The sequence below is a fragment of the Periplaneta americana genome, chromosome 10 (assembly GCF_040183065.1).
Source record: "Periplaneta americana isolate PAMFEO1 chromosome 10, P.americana_PAMFEO1_priV1, whole genome shotgun sequence".
Lineage (NCBI taxonomy): Eukaryota > Metazoa > Arthropoda > Insecta > Blattodea > Blattidae > Periplaneta > Periplaneta americana.
Window position 1 is genome coordinate 132,675,768 of NC_091126.1, and position 26,289 is coordinate 132,702,056.

Consider the following 26,289-nt stretch of genomic DNA (forward strand, 5'->3'; position numbering starts at 1 on the left):
TAGTAGGTTATTTTACAATGCTTTATCAACATCTTAGGTTATTTAGCATCTGAATGAGATAAAGGTGATAATGCCGGTGAAATGAGTCCAGGGTCCAGCACCGAAAGTTACCCAGCATTTGCTCATATTGGGCTGAGGGAAAACCCTGGAAAAAACCTCAACCAGGTAACTTGCCCCGACCGGGAATCGAACCCGGGCCACCTAGTTTTGCGGCCAGACGCGCTAACCGTTACTCCACAGGTGTGGACTTCAACCATTGTAACATGCAGTATTACCACTCTGTTCACTACTTTAACATGTGGCTTGCTTTGTGATACTGTCAAAGGTTAGCCGTATTAAAATGAACTCACTTCTTAACAATGATCCAAAATTCTCTTAAGCATTTGCACCATTATTATTTAGCCCCAACCAATAATAATAATAATAATAATAATAATAATAATAATAATAATAATAATAATAATTATTATTATTATTATTATTATCATTATAATTATAATATTTATTTATTCTGGCGAAGTTAAGGCCATCAGGCCTTCTCTTCCACTTAGTGGGAAACAAAAGAAGCTGATACAATTTTACAGACTAATAATTATCAATTAGGTTCAAAAAATTCCTAGAGTAAAATTATAAGCAACTCCACATGGAGTACAGTGCTTTGTTTTAATACAGTATTTCTACTTATTTATTAAGACAGTGAACAGACAACTGCAGAGAATAATTTGTAGTGTTTATTATTACTAGGGATGGAATGATAGGCACTAAAAAGTGGCAAAATATTCATGCACGTTGTTCCTTAGTCAAATATTCGAAGACAGGTGTGAACCTCATAAGTGACACCAACAAGGCACCATTCATAAGACAACTAAGCCAGGAGATAATGGGATATGACATGCACATATTCCCTTAAAAATCAGGATATTTGGACATTTACATTTAAAATAACAAAAAAAAAAAAAAAATGCACTATTAAAAATGAAAAACTGACTTTATTTTAAACATATACTATCATTTACTGTTCACATATTTGATAACTACAGACTTCCATTTCTTATAATTTTTAAATGTACATTAAAATTGGAATAAACAGCTTTACAAATAAAACACACAAGGAACTTTAAGATATTGAAATCAGAGATGCAAAGAACTACATGTTTTTTCCAAATTTCAAGACAACAAGCTCTTCTGTTGTCAACAAGAATGTTTTTATAGGAGCTGGCAAAGTAGAAAGCAATTTTATTTTTGCAATAACAGGGCCATGAAACTTGCCATTTGTCACCCCTACTCTAAGAATGTGGCTCACAGAGTCGATAGTGTCGAGAAGAGTAGACCACTTAGTCAGAAACTATACAGAAAGCACCAAAGGCAGTGGGTATTCATTAAACTTGTAGAGCAGAGGGAAAAACTTGGTAAGTTTTAATAATACTCTTGTTGAATTTGGTACTTCCAAGAAGCTAGAACGATTAATTAAAATATCTCAGTGAAACATACAGCAGAGCCCATATAGGCGAGTTCCTCTATGACGCTTTTCCAATTTACCTTTACTGTTTAACTGTGCTCTAGAATTGCCATTAGGAAAGTTCAGGAAAACAGAGAAGGTTTGGAATTGAACAGGCTACATCAAATGCTTGTTTATACGGATGACGTGAATATGTCAGGAGAAAATTCACAAACAATTATGGAAAACATGGGAATTTTACTTGAAGCAAGTAATGAGATAGGTCATCATCATCATCATCCTTCACGAATTAGGCCTCTGTAGACCTGTTTCGGCCCCATCTAGCAGTCTTCTTAAAGGTCTTCCTGGTCGACGATGTCCTCTAGGTTTATATTGCATCATAATTTTTGGGATTCTTGAATTTTCCATTCTTCTTACATGATCTAGCCAATTGAATTTGTATCTGCTGATTTTTTCTTCTACTGACTCTACTTCTAATTGTTCTAAAAGTGGCAGCCCCACTACTGGACTACCTAACGATAAGGCTAGTAACCTATCTTAGGGAAAATTACATTACTTTCAAGCCTCAAACAAGCAGTATAAGGACAGATAATTTGTAATGAGATAGGTTTGGAAGTAAATCATGAAAAGACAAAGTATATGATTATGTCTCGTGATCAGAACATAGTACTAAATGGAAATATAAAAATTGGAAATTTATCCTTTGAAAAGATGGAAAAATTCAAATACCTTGGAGCAAGACTAACAAATATAAACGACTCTCAATAGGAAATTAAACACAGAATAAATATGGGAAATACCTGAAAGTTAGAATTTATAAAACAGTTATATTACCGGTTGTTCTATATGGCCCCCTTGTGATGGCTGAGTGGTCAGATCTCTGGCCTGTCACGCAGGCAGTCCGGATTCGAATCCCGGACAGGTGTGGGATTTTTCATTGAAAAATCCATAGTGACACTTGTGGAAGACAAGGTCGCAGTTGGGGTTTTTCCCCATATTAGGCATCTACATTCCTCCAGTTCGTCATCATTTCATAGCATTCCCCGATCACTGGCTGGCAATGCACAGAGGGGACTGGCCTAGGGATGAGGGGATTTGCCTGTTCGAAACCTGGATACACAGTGAACCTTAGTCTAGTCAGTTGGTGTGGGTTTGGGAATGCACCTAGCTTGAGGGTTAGCGCAATAGATCATAACAGGTCGCAGTGCTGGGCCATAGTGTCCCCCCTCCTGTAAATTCCATTCCATCCTATATGGTTGTGAAACTTGCATTGTCACTTTGAGAGAGGAGCAAAGGTTAAGGATGTTCGAGAATAAGGTGCTTAGGGAAATATTTGGGGCTGAGAGGAATGAAGGTACAGGGGAATGGAGAAAGTTACATAACACCACATAGAATGCTGGCCTTGTAACCTCCAGGGATGTATTTAATTTTTTCTTGTAATCTTAAATCTATATTTTACTTATTTGTATAACTGACTATAATCAAGGCATACTATTTTGCTCATAGACATGTAAATAATAAAATAACAACAACAATAATAATAATAATAATAATAATAATAATAATAATAATAATAATAATAATGGCAATTAAAATAATACCATCCTTTATTATCATCATACGAGAGAGGGTGAGGGGAGAGTGGGGGGAAAGAGAGAGAGAGAGAGAGAGAGAACACGATGCATAATTTTTGCAGCTGCAGTAGCTACTCAGTGAAAGTAGAGACTTATGATAGTATTATTATTGTGCCTGTCAATGTAATTGGTAATATCGAGATGGTATTTGTAAATTATGTTTTATTTAACGACGCTTGCAACTACCGAGGTTATATCAGCATCGTCGGTGTGCCAAAATTTTGTCCCGCAGGAGTTCTTTTACATGCCATTAAATCCACTGACATAAGCCTGTCGTATTTAAACACACTTGAATGCCACTTACCTGGGCCATGATAGAACTCGCAACCTCAGGCACAGAAGGCCAGCACTCTACCGACTGCGCCACCCAGGCCAACAATAGATAGAGAGAGAGAGAGAGAGAGAGAGAGAGAGAGAGAAAGAGATGCTATTTGGCAAGAGGTATTCGAAATAATTTAAAAAATCTGTTACTTTCACTTAATACCTCTGATCTCATAATATAAAGAACAATGGATACTTACTACCCCACAATCGGAGAATAATTCAGAGGGTGGCTTTGGGGGAGGGGGGGAGCTGATTTCAGACTATTTTTTAACTAAAAATATAACTTATACAATATTATATTTCAATTTCATATGACTTTCTAGCACTAACTAAAATAAATGTTATGTAGATTTTCTTTTCAGGCAGTAATTGTTTTCTTGAAAGTTGGTGGTTTCTTGCTAATGTAAGAAATTTTAGGAAAGGCTAGTTGGTGACACAATTCGCAAAGCTGAGTCTGCCAGCCGATATTGAATGGCTGAAATTTAAACCGTCTGAATTTTCAGCCTTGATTATTACAGTTAAGAATTCTGGTGTGTTGCATTTTTATTGGCGTAGTTTTCAGTATTAGTTTTGGTCAGTAACATAATAATTTTGCTTGCTAAAATAGTTACAGCATGTAGAGTAAATACAAATATTTCAGAGCATGATGGCAAAACGACAGACACTGTTCAATTTTCTTAAAAAGAAAATACGTATTAAGGAACCGATGGAAAGTGCACCAGTTACATTTAAAGAAGAAAATTCTCAATTGGCTTTAAGTGAAAAGTAAAATGTGTGGACTGACAATTTCATGTGTGAGAAAGAAAAAAGAAATCTAGTGTTGTTAGTGATGAGTCAATGAATGAAACAATTGGTCAAGAAAGAAACATAAAAAATGATGGGAAACAAATATGATTGGATATATTTTGATTGTATTGCGGTAGTGCTTTTTGTAAATTATGTGAAATGCATTTAAAAATGACCTCGAAGATTAAAAAAAAAAAAAAACAGGTTGACTATTCATATCAGTGCCCTTTAAAACTTTAGAAAAGCTACTGAAAAACATATTCGTCTAATTTAATCGGTGAGTAATAAATTACTATTTGCACTACATTTAGGCAGTTTATGAAAAAAGAACACTTAAAACCAACTTTGTGTGACAATTTTATGCAGAGGCATAGTTCATATTCACCATGTTTTACATAATATTAACATTTTTATGTCAATGCCTATATTGCTGGTTAAGTGTAAGAGAAGGTCTTACAACTTTAACTCTGCCACCTGAAATAAATTATTATTATTATTATTATTATTATTATTATTATTATTATTATTATATTATTATTATTACTATTAATATTATTATTATTAAATTAACATTTAGCTTAGTATTTGAAATATAAACGAATGAAAGCTCTATTTCTTTAATTGACCCCAGTTTTGTGTGTTCCCTTCTACACAGACTGCCTTTGCTGTTAGGTATTAGTTAAAATCTGAATTATTTTTATCTTTTGCTGTTGGTCCCACTCCCCCAGTATAGTATAATTCCCCCTCGGAGAAAAGGCCTGAATTGAACATTGCACACAATCTGGAACCCTTAAGCATTCTGAGTGGTCTCATTTTGTGGGTGACATGAGCTCAGGTATTATGTATCATTGTCGAATTTCTTATTGAACTCCTCTGCAAGGACACAATTTTCTCCCTCCAATTTATTTCTGAAAATTGGAGAACAGCTTATAAATGTATGCACTCAATACACGAGAAAATATGGTACATGGATGGGAACTTGCAATGAGGCATGTTGTACATGTGTATATGGTCAATGACAAGTTTCAGTAATTAGAGAGTGACAAGAAAGAGTGGCTACATTACCTAAAAATGGCATTCCCATAATGAATTTACTACAGCATAAACAATTTTCACTGAAACCAACACATGTAATATATAAAATCAAAGCAGTTACAGATTTATTATTATTACAAAATACAATGTGAAAACTCACCTTGTTAAAATCCAGGTATAATTCCTCCAACGTTCTTTCATAAAAAAATACCAATGATGGTACATCATCCAACATCAAATGCCGATAATCCAATATTTTCACATCTTCTATTTCCGGTTCATTGCAACAACAAAAACACAACTTCCACGACATCTTAAACTTACTCACAACAGTTAACCTGTAATCATAGGAATGCAACTAAGAATTCTGATTAGCTCTCTCAAAGCAACAATTACATTTTGATCACTCAAAACTAAGTTACAGTTCGTAATTTCTATAACTAATGGGAGATAAACAGAAATTCTAACTTGGTACAAGTAGGAATTAAATGTACACTACTGAATCAGTTAAAGCTTCAGTAATTTTTTATCTGGTGCCTGATATTCTAATTAAACTATGAATCTATCACAAAAACTTTGTACGAAAAAAATTCCAGCAACTACACGACTGAATCGAAAATGTTTAGGCATGATTCTGAAAACAGCAACAGAAGAATTAAAATTATTGCATAAATGTATGGCTATGATTGTCACAAGTTGGAAAAATGTGCATAGCAAACAAGAAGGAATGTACAATACTTCAGCAAATTTTGCTTGGTAAACTACAGTGATTCATCCTAATATACATACAATACAAAGTGAACAGTTGTAGAGATATTGACAAGACATTTTCATTGGGGAGAAGTTTAGCATTTAATTCCACACTTATAGACCAGTTTAATATGATAAATTACTGATTAACAATAACAATGAGGGACACCACTTCGAAACTAGTCAGCCAGGTATTTTTATAATATTAACACAGTAAAGAAGTTATTGTTAATCAGTGATTATACAAGTGTTAAAAGAGTATACCAAACATTGAAGAATTATAAATTATTTAAAATAAAATATTGTATGCAGTTTTGACAGCTTTAATTTAAATTAATAAAAAATTAAGAACAAAAATTAATTTCGTAATACACTTTATTGACAAAGAAACTGTCAATGAGCTCATGTCAAACCCTCCCCTCAAACCGCGCATATTTATAGGAGTTCAAAGCAGATACACAATTAATACAAGAAGTTAGCTACTTATACTTATTGTAAGCTTGAGAAATGAAAACTTGAACAAAATATTACATAAAAAATTGAATAGCCCTTGGCTTTGGAAAGATACTGCTCACTCAACTAATCTTCTAGGATGTCTTGTATGTCATGTGACAGAACAGGCATTCACAGATGAAGGCAAATCAACTACTGATAAGTTATAGTGGTCCAGTGGGGCTGGACATTAATATGAAGTATTGGGCCAGGTGCACACAGAATCAGACACAGTGTGGCGTGGCTCTTCGCGAAGTGACATTTTGCTCTATAGTGTCTCACAACACCTCGCGACAGCTTAACACAGTCTGCTTGCAACATCTGATCTGCTGGCTGTGTGGGTTTGGAAAACTGGCCTAGGCTAGAAAATGGCGTCAATGAATGAGACTGTCTATATCAGAAATTCTATTGTATTTGATTATTATTTTCTACGGATGCCTAATACACCTATACAATTGAAAGCATCTTATAATTAAATAATACTAATGTAGTGGACGAACATCATTTTATATGTTTATGGCTACTTCAGAGCCACAATAATGACAAATATATTAAATCAATAATGAGTGATAATATAGAGAAGAGTAGTAGACATATTACAAATTTATTATTATTCGCCTGGTGCTTTCATCTCATTTGAAATTTCCTCCCATACTTTTGGAAACCACATTATTGTTATATTGTTTCAAAGTGGGATTGTACAGAATGTATCTTCCTTGTACTAAAACAACAAATTTATCGCAATGAGCTCCATTCTGAATAATGTGCACTACACAACAATAATATCTGTAGATAGAGAAAGTGTGTAATCATGGCTGTGGCTACTCACACATGCGCAGTATGCTGCAGTTATCAGACCATCTGCTCACAACCAAGTTCAAGCAGTCATTCAATGTTGTATCCCCGTGTCTCCTCATGTCTGTTCGTGACCGTCTTGTCGCATCTGATTCTGTGTGCACCTCATCATAAGAAATCAATGGGAGACAAGTACCAACAGACAAAATGTTGCGTTGTACTGCGCCGCGCCTTATTCTGTGTGCACCCAGCCTTACAGATTCTAAAATGACAAATGCACTCAAAGCTACACAATTCAAGAAATATATAAATTAAAGTTATTCTGTATAATATACAATGATAAAAATAGATATAACACATCATTTTAACACAGCAAAATCTAATGTACGAGAATTAACACAAATCCACTGCTTTCAAGATGTCTCCTATTCCTGAAATACCTTTTATACTGAGTGTTTTTATGCAGCATTCTGCTATTATTCTTAGTTATTTATATAACGATGCTTTATCAACTACTAGGATATTTAGCACCGATGGAATTGGAGATGAGGATTCGCCATGGAATTACTTGAAATTTGTCTTACAATTGGGGAAAACCTCTGAAAAAATCCAACCAGGTAATCAGTCCAAGAGGGAATCAAACCCATGCGTGAGTACAGCTCTGGATCAGCAGGCAAACATACTACTGAATAAGCTATACCAGTGTTGCAAGATCTTACCTGATAGGCCATGATGCATCACTGCAACAGTAAGTTAAATAAACTCATGGTAGGTTTAGTTGATACTTCACTATTATACATACTACATTTGAGTTTACACTCTAAGTGAGGTTTAAACATAAACGTAACATTGACATGAAAGTTAGGAACCATATTTTCATTAAGGGAGAGGTACACCTTTCACTAGTATCATTTACTATATTTAGGCCCGGTTGCAGAAACGCAAATCAAATCAGTCCCTGATCGCCAATCAGTTGATGTCTGATTTATTTGATTGTTCAGTGCGTTGCACAATGTGAATCTCCAATCAACTTGTCTCAATTTACTAACTGCTGATTTGAGAAAGAAATACATTTGACAACAGTGCTATTTAGCAACCACAGCCAATTTGATGCTCTTTAAAAGTTGCGAAACGAATGCATCAAGTGGGTGGTGACTAGGAAAACAAGTGGATGTTCAAGTGAATGTTTTGCTGTTTTGTTGCTTTTTGTAGACAGGAAACAGGCGGATTCTATTTGTATATAGACTACAATATAGTGGGGGGGGGGGGGGGGAATGAAGCAAAAAAAAAACGTGAGGGGGCTTCTGTTGTGGGATTTGCTAGGGGAGTCGACAAGAAACTGGAATATACATAGCCTCCATAACTCAAAATAATTCCATTTCCCATCTCTCTGTTTACAAACGGAGCTCGTAACCTACTCATTAAAAATATTGTGTTGTCATGTGTAGAACCCTGCCAGTGGGCTACAACATTCCAGAATTTCAATAATGGTGTAGACTACATATTGACTGTTTATTCACAGAAAAGAAACCTTTTCTATTTCGATAAAGTTCGGCATCATTTCAACCAGGTGATTGGATGGGGATGTGAGCAGTCTATACAACCAATATTAGGCTACTCTTGGAAATCCTGACATGGCTGAAAATTCTCTCTGGTTTTCAAATTGTTCCCTGTTTGAAGTTTGGGGATTTATGAGACCCTGCCATAACAAAGCAATTTCATAGGTAACATTCCTAACTACTCGGCAAATAGTTGATTTGTGGACCCTAACATGATAACCCAAGACCGCCTGAAAAATTCCAACAGCATAAAATCTCAGCATTATTAGAACTTGGTTCATAGGAGAAAGTGGAAGGTTTCGATTTGTCTGTCTGCATATATTTGTTTCAATTTTTGAAAGTAACAAAACACATGAATCCTTACTTAACCTAAATTTTTGCTCAAATTCTCTATCATTATACATAAAAACAATTCATGTCTATCACGGAAACGCCTTCTTCTTAATAATATTTTTTTCATTCTAAAATTTCTTCATCAGAAGAATCCATTATGTCGAAAACAATATTGTTACACTATAACTATTTACTATATACATTACAGTAACTGCATTATAAACAGAACAACATAAATAGCCTACTTGATCGATGATCAGTGACTTAACCAGCAAAAATCTGTTGATCAAATCTGATGGAAGACTGATCTCCGATCAAACACTGATTGTTCTTTCTGCAACAGAAATAGAACTGATGGCCAATCAAACCCTCCTTGATTGCCAATCATATTTTGATAGGTGTTTCTGCAACCGGGCCTTAAACATTTTTTTACTTTGAATCTATAGGCCCTTTGGAAATAAAAATTGACATGCTTAATTTACATCAAGTAGCCTAGTTTTAATGTTTTTGAAAACCTAACAATTTCTCTTTTTTAAAATTATGAAAATTAGTGGAATATTTTGTTCAACCAGACAGCATTTACCTGATAACTCAAAAAGTATTTACGATATTTGAATGAAATTTTGCATGCTTGTATAGTTCTCCCATGTGAATAACATACTGACATCATCCCTTCTCCAATCTAGCCACCATAAATTCTCATACACTCACTACTGATATCCTAGTCAAATAGACCCAAGAATTTAGCCTATTTGGTTTGTTGCCACGTTTCAAAGACATTGCTATAAATAACAAAGTGATTGTTTGGTATGATATTTATACAACACAACACCCGTAAAAATTAAAAAAAAAAAAAAAAAAAAAAAATCAACAGAAAATAAAATAGAAATGAAAATCTTTTGGCAGTCTATGACATAATGTCAATGAATATAAGATTTTTGGTGTCCCATACGCGATGCATAAATAAATATGTTTCTCTAACCTCTAATATGGGACACCTGGCAACCATATTTGGTAACAACACACAATTGACTTTTGATCACACTATGCCCACCTATGAACACCACCACTTGAAAAAAGAAAGAAAGAGGACTGGATTATTCCTTATGTACAAAGATCTATGCCTCATTCTGAATGTAGTCTTACAGTCAAACAATCAGAACTAAAGGGCCAAGTAAACATATTGTGAGTTCATTCTGCCTTGTGTATATAACTGCCTGCTGGGCAAGGTCTGGTAGTGACAGAACACAGCATAAAACACTCAGTATTTCCGTTCTTTATTGACATTTAGTAATCACATCTTTTTTGTGTAGGCCTACAGAATGGTTGAACATCTGACTTGTAGAATCACACTAGCTCAGTTGTAGTAACTGGCTGTTCCAAGCTGAAAAGAGGCGAAATACTTTTCCTCCTTGACAAGGTTAAATTTTAAAATCTCGACTGAAAAAACTAAAGTACTTGGATTTAAAGGAAGTGATCCTCTAAGAATCAAAATTATACATCTTCATTACATAACTTTTAACACTATATCACACGGAATATGCATTATATGTCTTTCTTGTGTTAAATTTTACCGTACCTGGTTACATGTTTCAGCCTGTTATGGGCCATCTTCAGAACTGGTCTTGCCGCCTTTTGTTTGTGTTTGTTTCCTGTGGGGGTGTGTTTGTGTAGTGTAATGTGGAGCCAAAGAGTGTGTGTGTTCTGAAATTGAGCTGTGTGTTGAGAATTTCATTTGGATGTGTTTTTGTGTGTCTATATATTACTAGAACAATACGAAATATGTAGACACACTAAAACACATCCAAATGAAATTCTCAACACACAACTCAATTTCAGAACACACACACTATATTACTGGAACAATACGAAATATATACACACACAAAAACACATTCAAATGAAATTCTCAACACACAACTCAATTTCAGAACAAACACTCTCTTTGACTCCACATTACACTACACAAACACACCCTCAAAGAAAACACAAACAAAAGGCTCCAAGACCTGCACCAAACAGTTCTGAAGATGGCCCATAATGGGCTGAAACATGTTAACCAGCTACGGTAAATTTAACACGAGAAAGACATATAATACATATTCCGAATCAAAATTATAATAGAAAATAAAATAATAGAACAGGCTAATAAGTTCACCTATCTTGGCTGCATTATCTCTTATAGTGATGCAAATAACATTGAAAATAAATTACATAAATTCCAACAACTAGTAGGTACAATAAGAAAAATTTTAACAAAAAAAGTAAGACCAGCCACAATAATATTTTATAAAACCTTGGCCATTCCAACATTGACATACGGATCAGAAACCTGGGCTCTGAAATCTCAAGTTACAGAGGATAGATGCTGCAGAAATGAAATTATTACAACCTCTGACACGATATAATCTACTAGATCTTAAATGCAGTAAAGACATAAGAACTTAATATCCAAAATATAACTGAAACAATCAGAGACTACAGAGAACGATGGCAAGAACATTTACTGTATATGGAAGAACACAGACTAGGCCTACATAGACAATTATACAATTACAAGGTAAAAGGGAAAAGAAAAATTGGAAGACCACGGAAATGTTGGAAGGACCAATTTTGGAACATGTAGAGTCAGAACAGGCCATAAGACCTAAACCAAATAGTTTATATTGATGATGATGATGATGATGATGATGATGATGATGATGACAAGGTTCAAACCCATCTCCTACAAAAATTAGCATCATATTGATTTCTCAAGTAGTAAAATGTACAGACATTGTACTACGAAAAGTCGTTAAAAGTCTGTATGCGAGGCAGGAGATGTCAACAGATTTTCTGTTTCACAAACATGTATCAACTGATTACCAGAAGGAGCAAGTTATTTTTAAAGTATATATACTAAACTTTGTGATACATGAGCTCGTCTTAATAGGATCAATATTGTTCATGTAATGAAGGTTGTTGTGATTTGTTTTTTCTAGTAATTGTTAAGAATAGAAAGCTAATTGATACATTTTTAAGTGTCAGTGAAACCTTCCCCATTCATTGCACATACTTCTGGTGACTTCTCATCATGTGAGGTCTATATACAAATCAGATGCTCAATAGCCAGACACCTCTGTGTAGAACTACATCAACAGAGGGCTCTATCTCCATGCATCCCTTGTAATTTCATAATTGTTAGTGTGCATATTTGAGTTTTATTTTTTTCAATTACAAAGATAAAAAATACTTATACTCGGGACGGAACATCTGGACACATGAGATCTGTCAGCTTTCAAACCTGGAACTACCCATTCTACTTTCACAGGTGAAGAAGCTAGCATTCATCCCCAAAACATTTGTCTCAAAATTAGTTAATTACTAGTTGCATTGAAGTGAAGGATATGACGTCTGTTACTTGTGTTACAAGTGTACTGTTCAAGATCAGTGAACAGCCTTTTACTCTACATTAGTAAAAATAATTTATGTACACTGAAATAATTACAGTTAATGTAATTGTAAATACCGTATTATAAGAAAAATAGTCCTGCACAGTAATGTCGTAGTCTAAGGCATTATGCCTGGACTCGCATTACAGAATGAGCACTGGTTCGATTCCTTATGGGGTAGGAAATTCTCATGAAATTTCGGCTTGTACATGGGAATTGTGTACACACAGCATTGTGAAGAATTTGGGGAGCTACAAAAGGTAGAGAAATATAGTTTCGAAAATCAGCTACATCAGCTGGAGAAGGGGATAATCAACATGCTGATCACACGTCATCCCCCTACTGGTCATATGATCATTCACCTCTGCTGAGGCATGTGGACATTAGGCCAGCAACCTACTAATCAGCCTTAGCCCTTTATGGGCTGTTCACATCACGGATTGGATTGAATAAGAATAATACCTATCATGTGACAGTTAAATAATGTGGGCCTAAGTAAAGGTTAAAACTTATTTGTAACAATAAGTGTAGTATTTTGTATACATTCATATACTAGTCTGTTATGTGATTTTCAAAATTTCTCTTATAGTATCGTAACTAAAAAGCAAAAATAGGAGGAGAAATAGAGGTCGAGTATATGGAACGAAAAGCAGGCCTACCTTTTGATGTCATTGATTCAGTCATCAGCAACAATAGTGAAAGTGATGATTCGAGCAGTGATACAGATGTGAAGGATGTAGAACAGCTGAGGAACATGGAGTAGTGGCTGTATGGAGGTAAGTGGTCAAGGTTTTTAGTTCGGAATTCAACCAGACTAAGCTCTGTCCCACTGCCTCATGTCACCCATGTGCCAAGATCTTCCATCGCCAGTATACTTAAATGCAATAAAACACACACTTCTACAATTTTCATTACAAAGATATCACAAAAGCATTTGGAAAATTATTCATTTGCCTCAATTTTCCCTTTATAGGCCTATAGCCTATGTAATTGTAAAAATGAAAACTTTTCACCAGAAATTATATATGGCAATCTTCTTAATTTATATCAAATTTAATAATTATTTCAGTAAAAATTAATTATTAATAAAAGCGTGTGAACTGTGCTTCGAAAATTCCATGCATACAGCTAACTTGCGTTCTGGAATTCTTCTGTTTGAAACAAGAAAAATTAATGATCTAGATTAGGAGATTCATTAAAGTAATGCTTGACTGCTGAAATGAATGTGGATGTCGGTTTACTGTTCAAGTGCATTGCTACTTATGAATGTTTTGACGAAAAGATCTAAATTTTCTTGAATTATATACAAAAGACACATCAGTATGCCTTTCACTTTATTTAAAACCTATTTTGTGTATGTTTTTCCTTATCATTGCATATAATAGTGTCAGGATAGCTGGCCTCTGTCAGCATTCAATCCAGTCTCCTGTAAGTTAAGCAACACACAAAACCATACAGGAAAAACAATACCTGGTATTTTTTCGTTATTGTATTCACTTCAAATATTATTACAATCTGACATTTTGTTAAGTTCATAATAATCTATTCTTACACACCATTATGAAAAAACCACTTGGTTTGGTGCAAACAATAACTATCAATACCCTACCAAATGGTGTCCAATTCAATGGTGCTTCCAAATATAAACAAACACCAATAACAGCATTAATAATGGCATGAAGATAGATGCACATGATTTCTAAAACAACTATACAATGGCTTGTAGGCCTAAAGAGAAATTTGTGTATGTATGAATAACTCATACGATTTACTTTTCATGGAACAGAAAGTTTGGATCATCATAAATTACATAATGGATTTAAATTATGGACAAAATTAAAAATTAATGTTACATTCATAGTAAAAAGGAGTAGGCAAGAACAGGGGAATTAATACGAATTCAATTTTTAATAAAATATTGCTCAAGGAGAAAATAAAAATAGGGAAAAGTGAAACAAATGCAATTTTTTTAAAGTAAGTGAAGTATGCAGTAATGTGATTTCATTAACTATAAACAAATAATGAAAACTGGTTTTAAGGTATACTTTTCTCATTCAAACTTCAAAGATTAACACAGAAGAACTCATCAATAACAGTTACATACCTACATTTACAAAATCTAAAACATACCAATCGATTTCTTTCATCTAATCAATGAGTGCCGTATCATCAGAAAACTGGATTTACTGTAGGGCATACCAGTAGCTCATTGTTATCACAATAAATATGACTGCGTACAATATTTACTGAAGTCCTGCTCAACCCATTACAATTGCCTTGTAACATCTAACTTAACAAACTCACCATTTGTTTGGTTCGTCCTACGACTAAAAGAGGTTAGTTCTGAAGATGTAATTGAAACCGTTGACAACGAGCACTTAAGAGTTTAGATTAAGCTATGTTGTTAATTTTTCTCCCTTATTTGATACATAATTTGTCTACCTCGAGTCTCTTGAGCCAATAAGCGATTTCGAGAGCTTCATGTAGCCCTAGTAATACTAATTTGACTTAACTAGCGTAGAGGTAGTTCCCTTCGTATTCTGCTTATACAAATCTGTGACAGGTTAGGTTTGGTTAGTTTCGGATTTTGTTACTCTTTGCATATACAAGATTTTGTTACTCTTTGCATATACAATCACCTCCACATCCACAAAAAAAAACCTAATAAATTCAACGAGGGGAAAATCGCAATAATAAGAACGTAGACGCTCCGCCCACTATCATTTCCACTTTTCCCCTACTAGCTCATCAGACACACTACGTGATAGGCGAGTGTTGTGTCGAATGAACATTTCATGTGGTTGGGGATAACTTCCCCTACTGGCGTTCTCTTTATTGCGATTTATCGTCATATTATATTAACAGATGTCAATATATCCCATTTATTAAGTAAATATTAAAATTATGTGAAATACTTACCGTCCCATTATTGTCACAGATCTAAATATGTAATATTTCACTGTTTTTCCAATTATCATGCCAATAGTACCAAACACTACGCTAATAGACAATTATTACATTATTCAATTTCAATAAACTGACACCAAACAACCCAATTGCAGTTCTCATGGTGTAATGCCATATTCTAACCTACAAACTTCGCTGGAAACTCTGAAATAAATAAAAACGTCAATATGTGCAAAATACAATGGACTTATCACAATTTTTAACTCCACACTCCCCACCCAAAATGTATCACGATAATACATAATATTTTAAAACTAGTTTGCTAGAGATCATATATGGAAATGTTACGAAGCTAGGTTAAGTAGGTCTTGTGAAGAAGTTGTAGAACACTTACTGATATGCTTCAATATATGTGAATCATTACACTTAATTTCAAGTCTGTTTATATTACAAGACGCATTCAATTCTTTTCTCAACTAAATTATAAATTCTCCAATATTTATAACGTATTATATACCATTACACTTTCAATTTAAAAGTCTATTTTCAGGGCAACCAACGTTACGAATAAAATAAAAATATACGACCATTTTGAGATAAAAGTCCAATTAACAAACGAAGACACATCATTGACAATGTCGCCAACATCCGTGATAAATTCTTGAATCGTAAATCTGACCTCTTACAAAACTACTTGAATAAAACTAAGACTACTTTAAAGAAGTAATAGGAATAATTTGAGATCTCTGACATTCTTCATATATTTCCTTCTGTTCAAATAAATTATCATTTCGAAGCAGCAAATTTGTTGTTGCTAACACTGTTCACTGTTCATTTGAATATTCTCTCGCATTTGGTCAACCAATAACAGTGCAGTGTCGTTTTATTGGGCGCACTAATTCAAAATATGAATCAAAAAATTGAAATTGGGATTGAAATCGAACACGTAGATGCTCAGGACCATTCTGGTACAAAACAATGGCGTATCCTGGAATTTTTAAGGGACATACCGTGTAACTCCAGATTTCGAAATGCATATTGATCAATTGGAATATCGGTCACTTGTCAGGTATTCATTTAACCTAAAACAAAAAGCGATATTCCTTTACAATTGCGTTACCACATTAAAGTATTTACAAATCATGTACCGTAAACAAAAGAAAAACTGAGTGTCGTCACTAATGTCGCATGAAAATAAGGGTGTGCAAGTATTCGCGTATTCGCCGGAGGAGAGGTACGCGTTGGCGGGATTGTTCCACGGAGATACAAGAGGTAGGCGACAGGGAAGGGCAGCTAATGTATCTCATTTCCTTCCATTTCCTCAGGTTTAGCAGAAAGAGCGATTTTTCGTAAGATCGATTCAGTGACAGGTTAGGTTTAGGCTTTTGGTATGGCTTGCATTTACAATTCTCTAAGAATGTATCCTTCCAAGGTATACCAAAAGCCTAAACTAACCTAACCTGTCACTGATTGGACCTTACGAAAATTTGCTTTTTCTCTGTGATCAGTAAGGAAACGCGCGGAAATGAGATTATGTGCTGCCCCTCCCTGCTTCCTACACTTTCCACGTGGTTTGATTGATCCCACATGCCCATAACTCTCTGCCAGCCACCACTTTCACAGCAACATTCAACCCTTATTTTTGGTGTGAAATTGGCGTCAGCACTCAATTTTTTTTTTTTTTTCGTTTATGCATGACTCAACTAATACCAAAGGATATAAATGTATTTGTGCCTTAACGCGGTAACGCAATAGTGAAGAAAAACCCGATCAGCAAAGCAAATCTGATGTCAGTCCCGTGTGTGGTGTGAAGAAATATGGAAGATTGGCCTTAACGAAACATAACACTTAAAACGTAAAATTAATGTCTGAACACAGATACCGGTAGGCACCACTATGAACAACTTCCGTAATGCAAGTTAATACTCATGAAATAAAAATGTAATTGGGTTCATGCTCTGATTAATAAATGTTATATGTATTGAACAGTGCAGGAGATTACACATCAAAATTGCCTCTGTTTACGCTGCATTCTGCGGAAATTGTATGGGAGTTACAGATGCAAATTTCTGCTATCTCCTCTGTGTACCAGTACTGCTCGCCATGCATGCACTGCCAAATGCTCTGTAATTACCAAACCAAAGTTTAATAGGTTATGATACCCATACAGATTACATAGTGTAAAATGGGGTGAACAGGGACAGTTTTTAACGTTTTTCATATATAAATCAAGTAATATTGGAAACTATGTTTATTTTTTACTTTATTTCGAAACATAGTGTATTAATAGACTGTTGTTTGCTTACTCTACTTCCAAAGTGTCACAAGAACATTATATATTTATGTTCAAAATGTGTCCCTATTCATCCCAAACATGGGGTCAATAGGGACAATGCTATAAAAATATTGTTTGTCCTTATTCAAACATGTACTGGGGATAATAGGGACATAAAAGTCTTTTTTTTTAAATACATACTACAATTTTATGAACATGAAATCATTAATACCTACTTAAAGACATGCCTACTCCTCCTGATTGTTGGTTCTTCCAAAATCTGTACTTCATCAGATTGGTCAAATTCTGATATGTGCTCTATGTGGAGAATGCGTATATACAGCATGAGTATAAATGACTTCCCTGATTAGGAAAATTATTTGTGGACAAAAGATTGAAGGTAGAACATTTTTAATTATATGAGTATATGGTGAAACTCTCCAAGTTTTTAAACATAGGCCTACCTTACAGGTGCTCGATATGGGCTCCCTTTGTAACCCTGCAGACATCAAGTCGGTAGTCCAATTTGTCCCACACATGGCTAAGTGTATCCATATCGATTGCAGTGATGGCATTGATCATGCGAGCGCGTAGCTCTGGCATATTTTCCAGTAATGGAGGTATAAAAACACAGTCTTTAACACACCCCCACAGGTAGAAGTCGTACGGTGTTAAGTCAGGAGAACGTGGAGGCCAGGACAAGAGCTGCATGTCGTCTCTCCTCGTACGACCAATCCATCCGTTTGGCAATCAGTCATTCAGGAATGTTCGGACTTTGTTGTGGAAGTGAGGTGAAGAGACGATATGCAGCTCTTGTCCTGGCCTCCACGTTCCCCTGACTTAACACCTTGTGACTTCTACCTGTGGGGGTATGTTAAAGATTCTGTTTTTGTACCTGCATTACCAAAAAATCTGCCAGAGCTATGCTCCTGCATCATCAACGCCATCACTGCAATCAATGTGGATACACTTAGCCATGTGTGGGATGAATTGGACTACTGGCTTTATGTCTGCAGGGCATAAGAGGAGCCCATATCGAGCATCTATAAGATATGTTTGAAAACTTGGTGAGTTTCTCCATACGCTCATATATTTAAAAATTTTCTACTTTCAATCGTTTGTTCATAAATAATTTTCGTAACCAGGGAAGTAATTTATACTCACGCTGTATTGTAGTTCTTTGACGATTGTCTGAGAAATGATCCCTCATAAGTTACACCTTCCTTTATTAAAAAAATGTAACATACAAAGACAATATACATTGTTTCATTCAAACCTCCCAGATTTCAATTAATCATTGCTAACAAGGCATGCGGATTTATGAAATAAGACTGGTACTAAAAGAACGAGAAACTCAAAGAATTTGTAGTATTTCATTTGTTTGAAGTTGATTGTTTTGTCACTACATTGCGCAACAATCGCAAAAGCAAAAATGACGACTCCACAGCAATACGGGCAAACGGTGGTGTGGTATGCGGAGAGGAAATCCGTGATTTCAAAGCAACTAAATTACAGACGAGTTAAAGAAGAGTTGCACCTGGTGCAAAATCAATTAGGCTTTGATTCAATAAGTTACTTACGACCAGCAGTGTTCTAAGACAATCTGATGGAGCTCACCATTTCGTGACAGAAGAAATGGTGAAAGAAATTCGAGCTGGATCTCAGAGAAGCCCAAGTAAATCCAGCTGCTTATGCAGAATTCGATGCATAGTTGTCGGAGGCACATTGAATTCCCTTGATGCCTGGCAAATGGATTTACTCGGGCTTCTCTGAAATCCAGCTCGAATTTCTTCAATCTTTTCATCTGTCACGAAATGCCGAGCTCCACCAGATTGTTTTGGGACACTGCCAGTCGTAAGTAACTTATTGAACTAGAGCCTAATTGATTTTGCATCAGGCATAACTCCTCCATACACTCGTCTGCAATTTCATTGCGTTGAAATCACAGATTACATCTCCGCATACCACACCACCATTTGCCCGCATTGCTGTGGAGTCGCCATTTTTGCTTTTGCCATTGCTGCGCAACGTAGTGACAAACAATCAACTTCAAACAAATGAAATACAAATTCTTTGAGTTTCTTTTTCTTTTAGTACCAGTCGCATTTCATAAATCCGTATACCTTTTTAGTAATGATTAATGAAATCAGGGAGGTTTGAATGGAACACCGTGTATAATTCGCGGGTGCTCGTAATGATTAATGAAATCAGGGAGGTTTGAATGGAACACCGTGTATAATTCGCGGGTGCTCGTGTAAAGGGGGTTAAGTTGATTTGGCTAAACTGGAATAAGTACAGATTTGAACTATCCACAATTACTTTTTTCTTGTGTTAAAGGGCTTAAGTTATTCTTCCATCTATGATGCAGTTACAGTGCTCCATAGTTTGTGACAAAGGGCTTTTATTCAGTACCAAAGGAGAGACGTTTACATATCTTAGAATTTGACTTAACCCCCTTTACACGAGCACCCGTGAATTATTACAGTGTTACATTCCTTTATCACCTTTACCAACTGTCCCAATGAAGTGTTGTAGTGTTCCCTTAGAGCTGTTCATTGCAACTTTCGCCCATTCTCCAATTTGAATATTTTGTGAAATGGGAACTGTTTCCCTGTCATCAGTATCACTCTGATTCAAGTTTTCCTGTTTCACTAGCACTCTCGTCACTACAGGTTTAATTGGTTTCCTCTGTTAAATCATATTCTCGAAAACACCTGCCATCCACATCTGTGGAGTAACAGTTAGTGCGTCTGGCCGCAAAACCAGGTGGCCTGGGTTCGATTCCCAGTTAGGGCAAGTTACCTGGTTGAGTTTTTTTTTTTCCCGGGGTTTTCCCTCAACCCAATATGAGCAAATGCTGGATAACTTTCGGTGCTGGAACCTGGACTCATTTCACCGGCATTATCACCATCTCATTCAGATGCTGAATAACCTAAGATGTTGATAAAGCATCGTAAAATAACCTACTTAAAAAAAAACACTCCTGCCTGCTGGTACATTAAGTTTCGCCTTCCTTCCAGGCTTGCTCTGTTGGTTTTCATTCCCATATCTCAGCTCTTTCAGGAATTGTGTTAAGCTGTCATTGATGTCACTGATGTCATCAGCCTCATCTTCTCCATTTGGCAACATTTTTTTAATTTGATTTTCATTGAGAGGATAAATTCCAGCCTCTCTGAACGCTGAACATATATCAAAGGGGCTCACTGGGTATCCCCAATTTGAATATCTTAAAATGCTTTTTGCAAGCATTTTCTTACAATTCAGGGTTAGAGTTGTTTAGTCTCCTTCCAATTTTTAATGTTCAGCTCATTTGAACTTAATTTGTCATATCTCTGGACTGCGGATTTTGAGACTCCATATCTCTCTGCTGTATTTCGAAGAGACATTCCTCCTTTTATAACATCTAAAGCCTTTTCCAATACATCCTGCGAGACAGGCTTGTGGCATTTTCCTCTTAGATTACTTTTGTATTGTCTGCCCATGGTGTCCCTTTTCACCCCAAGAAAACAATATGAATGACAGTTTTAAACCTGTTGTTCAAAAGATAATTTTATTATTAATTTTAATCATATTTTTTCATTCACATGGCCTCAAAACAACTATATAATTACCTGATTATGGTTTCGGCTATAGTTAAGAAATAAGAATTAATTCGCAGTAGAAATTTCCCACTAGGCCTATATGTGTAGTTTGAAAAACAGCAGAAGTAACTTAGCATGCGTGCCAGCAGCAAATACATCGAAATTGGAAATAATCAAGACATACAGTACAACATAACAAACAATCCCAGAATTAGGAATGGCTGTTACATGTTTACTAGACACAGACAAATCAGACAAGACTCACGCCCGTAACTGCCAGCCGTCAGGCATGGGTTCCGATGAAGCTATGACGCAAGTTAAAAGTCAGGACTGGCCCATTCAGCCCGAGTTTCATAAGTCCAGTCCAGGTGGGACCCGAGAAACCCTGCCTGTTTGCTCGTATTATAGAGTGACTTGCATTCACGGAAGCCAACTGAGCAGGCGCTTACCTGCCGACTTGAAGTTGTGTTCAGGCATGGGTTCGATTCCCGCTTGGGCTGATTACCTGGTTGGATTTTTCCGAGGTTTTCCCCAACCCTAAGGCAAATGTCAGGACGTAATCTATGGCGAACCATCGGCCTCGTCTCGCCAAATATCTCACTATCACCAATTCCATTGACGTTAAGTAACCTCGTATTTGATACAGCGTCGTTAAGTAACGAAATAAAAAGAACAGAGAAAGATAAAAAACAACAAAATTTGCCTTTGCCTCCATAGGAACTCATTACAATTGAGTATTGAAGCACCCTGTATAATAATAAAAAATTGAGATAGACTACAGCCTTGGCGTTGGCCAAGTCCACGTAAACTTCAGAGATTGAAATATGATTTAGGCCTACATTTCCATTTATTTTTTTCTCTTCCATAGGTCGATGCAGCCTGCATGACAAAATAAGAAGGTGGGGAGAACAAGAAATACATTACTGATATCAACAGTTGGCTGGAGGAGTAGTTTGACTTCATGGCGATCACAGAGTTTGTTTTGTATTGCAACATACATTTTACCTGCCTGTGTCTTACATCAACATCGTAGCTTTGAGGTGTGGAACACGCAATATATTATACAAAAATATATAGTGCATAATAAGTAGATTGATTCAATATACAAGTATAAACAGTTCGTCAGTTGAGTAGAAGGTATGAATATGAAGAAATTTTGTTAATTCTGTTCTAACCTCGTCTTCTTGTTCCTTCAAAGCTTTAAAATAATTAGGGAGTCCATTGAAGGCTTTAATAAATGACTAGTGAATTCCTCTTTTATAACAGCTGAGACAGAGGGTTAATGTGTTTTAGTCATTTAAGAATGATGTGATTAGTATCGAAAGTATCTTGATATTTAATATGAAACAAGTACCGTACCTTGATATTTAATATGAAACATCAAAGAAAGAGTCGCCCTCGGTAGCGCAGTTGTTAGTCTTTTAAGAATGATGTGATTAGTATTGAAAGTACCTTGATATTTAATATGAAACATCAAAGAAAGAGTCGCCCTCGGTAGCACAGTTGTTAGTCATTTAAGAATGATGTGATTAGTATCGAAAGTACCTTGATATTTAATATGAAACATCAAAGAAAGAGTCGCCCTCGGTAGCGCAGTTGATATAGCGCTGACCTTCTATGCTCGAGGTTGCGGGTTCGATCCCAGCCGAGGTTGATGGAATTTAAGTGAATTTAAGTGCGACAGGCTCATGTCAGTAGATTTAGTGGCATATAAAAACTCCTGCGGGACAACATTCTGGCACACCGGCAACACTGATATAACCTCTGCAATTGTGAGCGTCGTTAAATAAACCATAATATTTTTATTTCAAAGAAAAAATATATCACAAGATAAAATTAAGGTTTCTAAATTTTGGAAAATAATTTTACAATGGGTAGTTTTGTGCACACCTGTCGTTATTCTTACAGTTTTGTAAAACAACAAGTTTTGTCTGAAATGAATTAGTCCAGAATATTATTCCATATTTCGTTGTGCAATGAAATTTTGCAAAAAATGCCATTTAATGCTTGTTTATATCGCCAATAGGAAATAAGGTCCACACCTGTGGAGTAAAGGTTAGCGCGCCTGGCCGCGAAACCAGGTGGCCGGGTTCGATTCCTGGTCGGGGCAAGTTACCTGGTTGAGGTTCTTCCGGAGTTTTCCCTGAACCCAATATGAGCAAATGCTGGGTAAGTTTTGGTGCTGGACCGTGGACTCATTTCACCGGCATTATCACCTTCATCTCATTCACCACGCTAAATAACCTAAGATGTTGATAAAGCATCGTAAAATAACCTAAGATAAAAAAAAATATGAGATAGGATCTTGGTCATACCCAATGTCATACCACGTTCATATAATCCAGTCACAAGCAACCTATTGCAATACCAGAGCCAGTGCCCAGTGCAGGCCTATTATACAGACCCAAGGTTTGCTAACTGTGGCTGAATTCGTCTAAATGTAGCTTAATTTTAGTCACATAGCTTGTTGCCGAATGATTGTAGCCGAATGTGAAAGTATAGCTGAATTGAGATTTGATCAAGTGACCAACTATGAATACTCACTTTTATGTGTAAACACTTTCTTGTATAAAATTTATTCCCCCTACACTAATACCCGTTAGATGCCCTCAATAATATTACGAAAACATATTATAGAAAAAGTAAGTTGCGTGCTGAATTCCGAATACTGCTCGTTGGTTTCCTTCATTATTCGGAATTCAATAACACTCCCACTCTCATTTATTGCAAAGAAGTAATTATATTTTTAATTCTATTTGTCTGCTATATGAATAGTGCCTTATCTAACTGATAATTTCTGTATTAGTGAATTTGCCGACACCTGACATGGTCTTTATTAGGAGTTGCCTGCCAAACAAAAATAAACTAGCCTTACACCAATGAATAATACCTCCAACACATCCATCTTTCAACTTCAAAATTGTAACATTGGTTGTGCGGGTGAACTTCTGTTGACACAATGGTTACAATGTTTTGCACGAAGTGTCATACAAGTCGATAATGAAATATGCATGGGAAGAGCCAGTTAGTTTTTAAAATGCGGGCGGACTTATGTTTCATGTTATTTGTTTATTTGTTTTCTGACATCTTCTGGCTTAGAGCACAGGTTAATTTTGGTATTTGTACCTGAATTTCGGGGCTTTCCTAGCAGACGCGTTCATGTTGAGGTTAGCAGTGATATCAAATGTTCATGTTTCGTCTTGCTTCCTGCATTATAATACGTTAATTTTTTTTAAGAAAATTTAATATTTTTAGGGTAAGGATGTCATATTTTGTCCAAAATGTTTTCGTATTTGTTTGCTCTTTAATATAAATATTAATTCGCGAGATCTGAATCCATAACTGTACATGGTGAACATCTTTGTATCTCAGTTTTTTCATTGCACTGAATTATGAATACAATGAGCCCGAGTTTCTGTGTTGGTGATAGAGGAGTTTTACATATGGTGCACATGGCCAAAATTGTGAAGGTTTCCTTGAATTATCTTCTATTATCCCTCGCCATTCAATTTTACATTATCCCTCTCATTTTCATTTTGCTCAGGTAAAATTAGTTATCTCCTCCGATTTTGTGATGCCAAATAAATCTTCCATCAGCCATAGTGGGTGTTCCTTGTGCTTTGTCCAAAGATTGGTATGTAGTAGTGGTGATAAATTGTAGATGACACATAAACCTGCATAAGTCTGGTGCAAGTCTCACAGAAGGATAAAAGCCGCTCGAGATGGGTTCCTCCAAGTTGGTGACCGGAGGGTGCAATAGTGGCTCTCGTGCTCTTTTTTTCGGCCATTTTTCGTCTTATCACCAACCACCCTTTTTCGTTCTCTCGTCTTTTTCATCACTCTATTTCTCTCCGCCAGCCACCATTGCATGTGGAACGCCCACCACACCATCACAGCCATTTCCACCTCTCCATCCCCGCTGTTAGTTTTTTCCACGTCTGCCACCATGACGGGATTTGTTAAGGAGGCCTGATGAGGCTTCATTATTCCCCTTCTAGTTATTATATCCATTCTTAAGTTAAGGTTCTTAGGCTTGTAACTCCTGTCTCACCAGCGGGGATCTTTCCTGTCTCTGTGGTCCTGTCCCACAGTTTTGAGCGTGACTTCCGAATTGTGTGGCTCGACAGGGCGCTCAGCAGTGAAGCAATAATGGACCCTTCACACTGCCCCTATATGCAAGTCTAGGTGCGGAGCCTGGACCAGTAGTCATGTACATTCACATAGAGTCCCAGTGGGGGCCCGGGGTAATTTAGATGCCCCAGTGACCGACTCTGCTCGCCGGGACGGATATATCGCTCTGACATGTTACCGCTGACGAAAGGGTTACGCGATGTAATCAACCACAAGTCCCCTGAAGTTTTGCGGTCTCGGATTATTCGGCTATTCGGGCGAGCTTTTTACGAGACGGGTTGTGGAAGCTGGATAGTCCTGGGATTGTTCAGTGTAGAGTGGGGAGCCATGGGGGGTTATTCCTGTGGTAGAGGGATAAAATTGCACATCGCCTCTGGTTTACGACTTGCTATTAGGTGTTTAATGCTCAGTTTGAAGGGTAACATGCGTGAAGTGGGTTGCTGGGATCGGGCTGTGGGGGAGTTCCCATGGCTGGCACAGACCGATAAGAATTTTTAGGTGTCTTTTTCTTACGCCCCTCCCCGGTGGCAGGCTGACGCCGACGGTTCCGTGGGGGGGGGGGCATTTTCAAAATGGCCTCTTCGTGCTCGTCTTCTCCCACTAATAAAAAATCGAGTATTGAAGAACCTAAAAAAGGTACAGTGACTGGGTGGTCTTATGACGAACACAGCTATGGATCCGGTTCCCGAAAATATGAATTTTTATATGCCACCTCCAAAGTTCATTAGCATTACTTTGACAGGAATGGAAAAAAAAAACATGTAAAACATCTGCCCCTTTTACATCAGACGTGCACT

At 36.3% G+C, this 26,289-nt stretch overlaps 1 protein-coding gene across 3 annotated transcripts in view; it reads right to left on the reverse strand.

Moving 5' to 3' along the window:
- Lap1 (leucine rich repeat containing protein 7 lap1) overlaps nucleotides 1–16,077 on the reverse strand; it is a 126,734-nt gene extending 110,657 nt beyond the window's left edge. The window contains exons 1-4 of one of the 3 annotated variants that reach the window (XM_069838149.1): nucleotides 15,900–16,077; nucleotides 13,258–13,472; nucleotides 7,310–7,537; nucleotides 5,399–5,576 (exon numbers count right to left, since the gene is read on the reverse strand). In XM_069838149.1, coding sequence (XP_069694250.1) covers nucleotides 5,399–5,551 — 153 coding nt within the window. In that variant the 5' untranslated portion in view covers nucleotides 5,552–5,576; nucleotides 7,310–7,537; nucleotides 13,258–13,472; nucleotides 15,900–16,077. The remainder of the gene's footprint in view (nucleotides 1–5,398; nucleotides 5,577–7,309; nucleotides 7,538–13,257; nucleotides 13,473–15,899) is intronic. The other 2 variants (XM_069838148.1, XM_069838150.1) reach the window with 2 other exon arrangements.
- Between the last annotated feature and the right edge of the window lie 10,212 nt (nucleotides 16,078–26,289).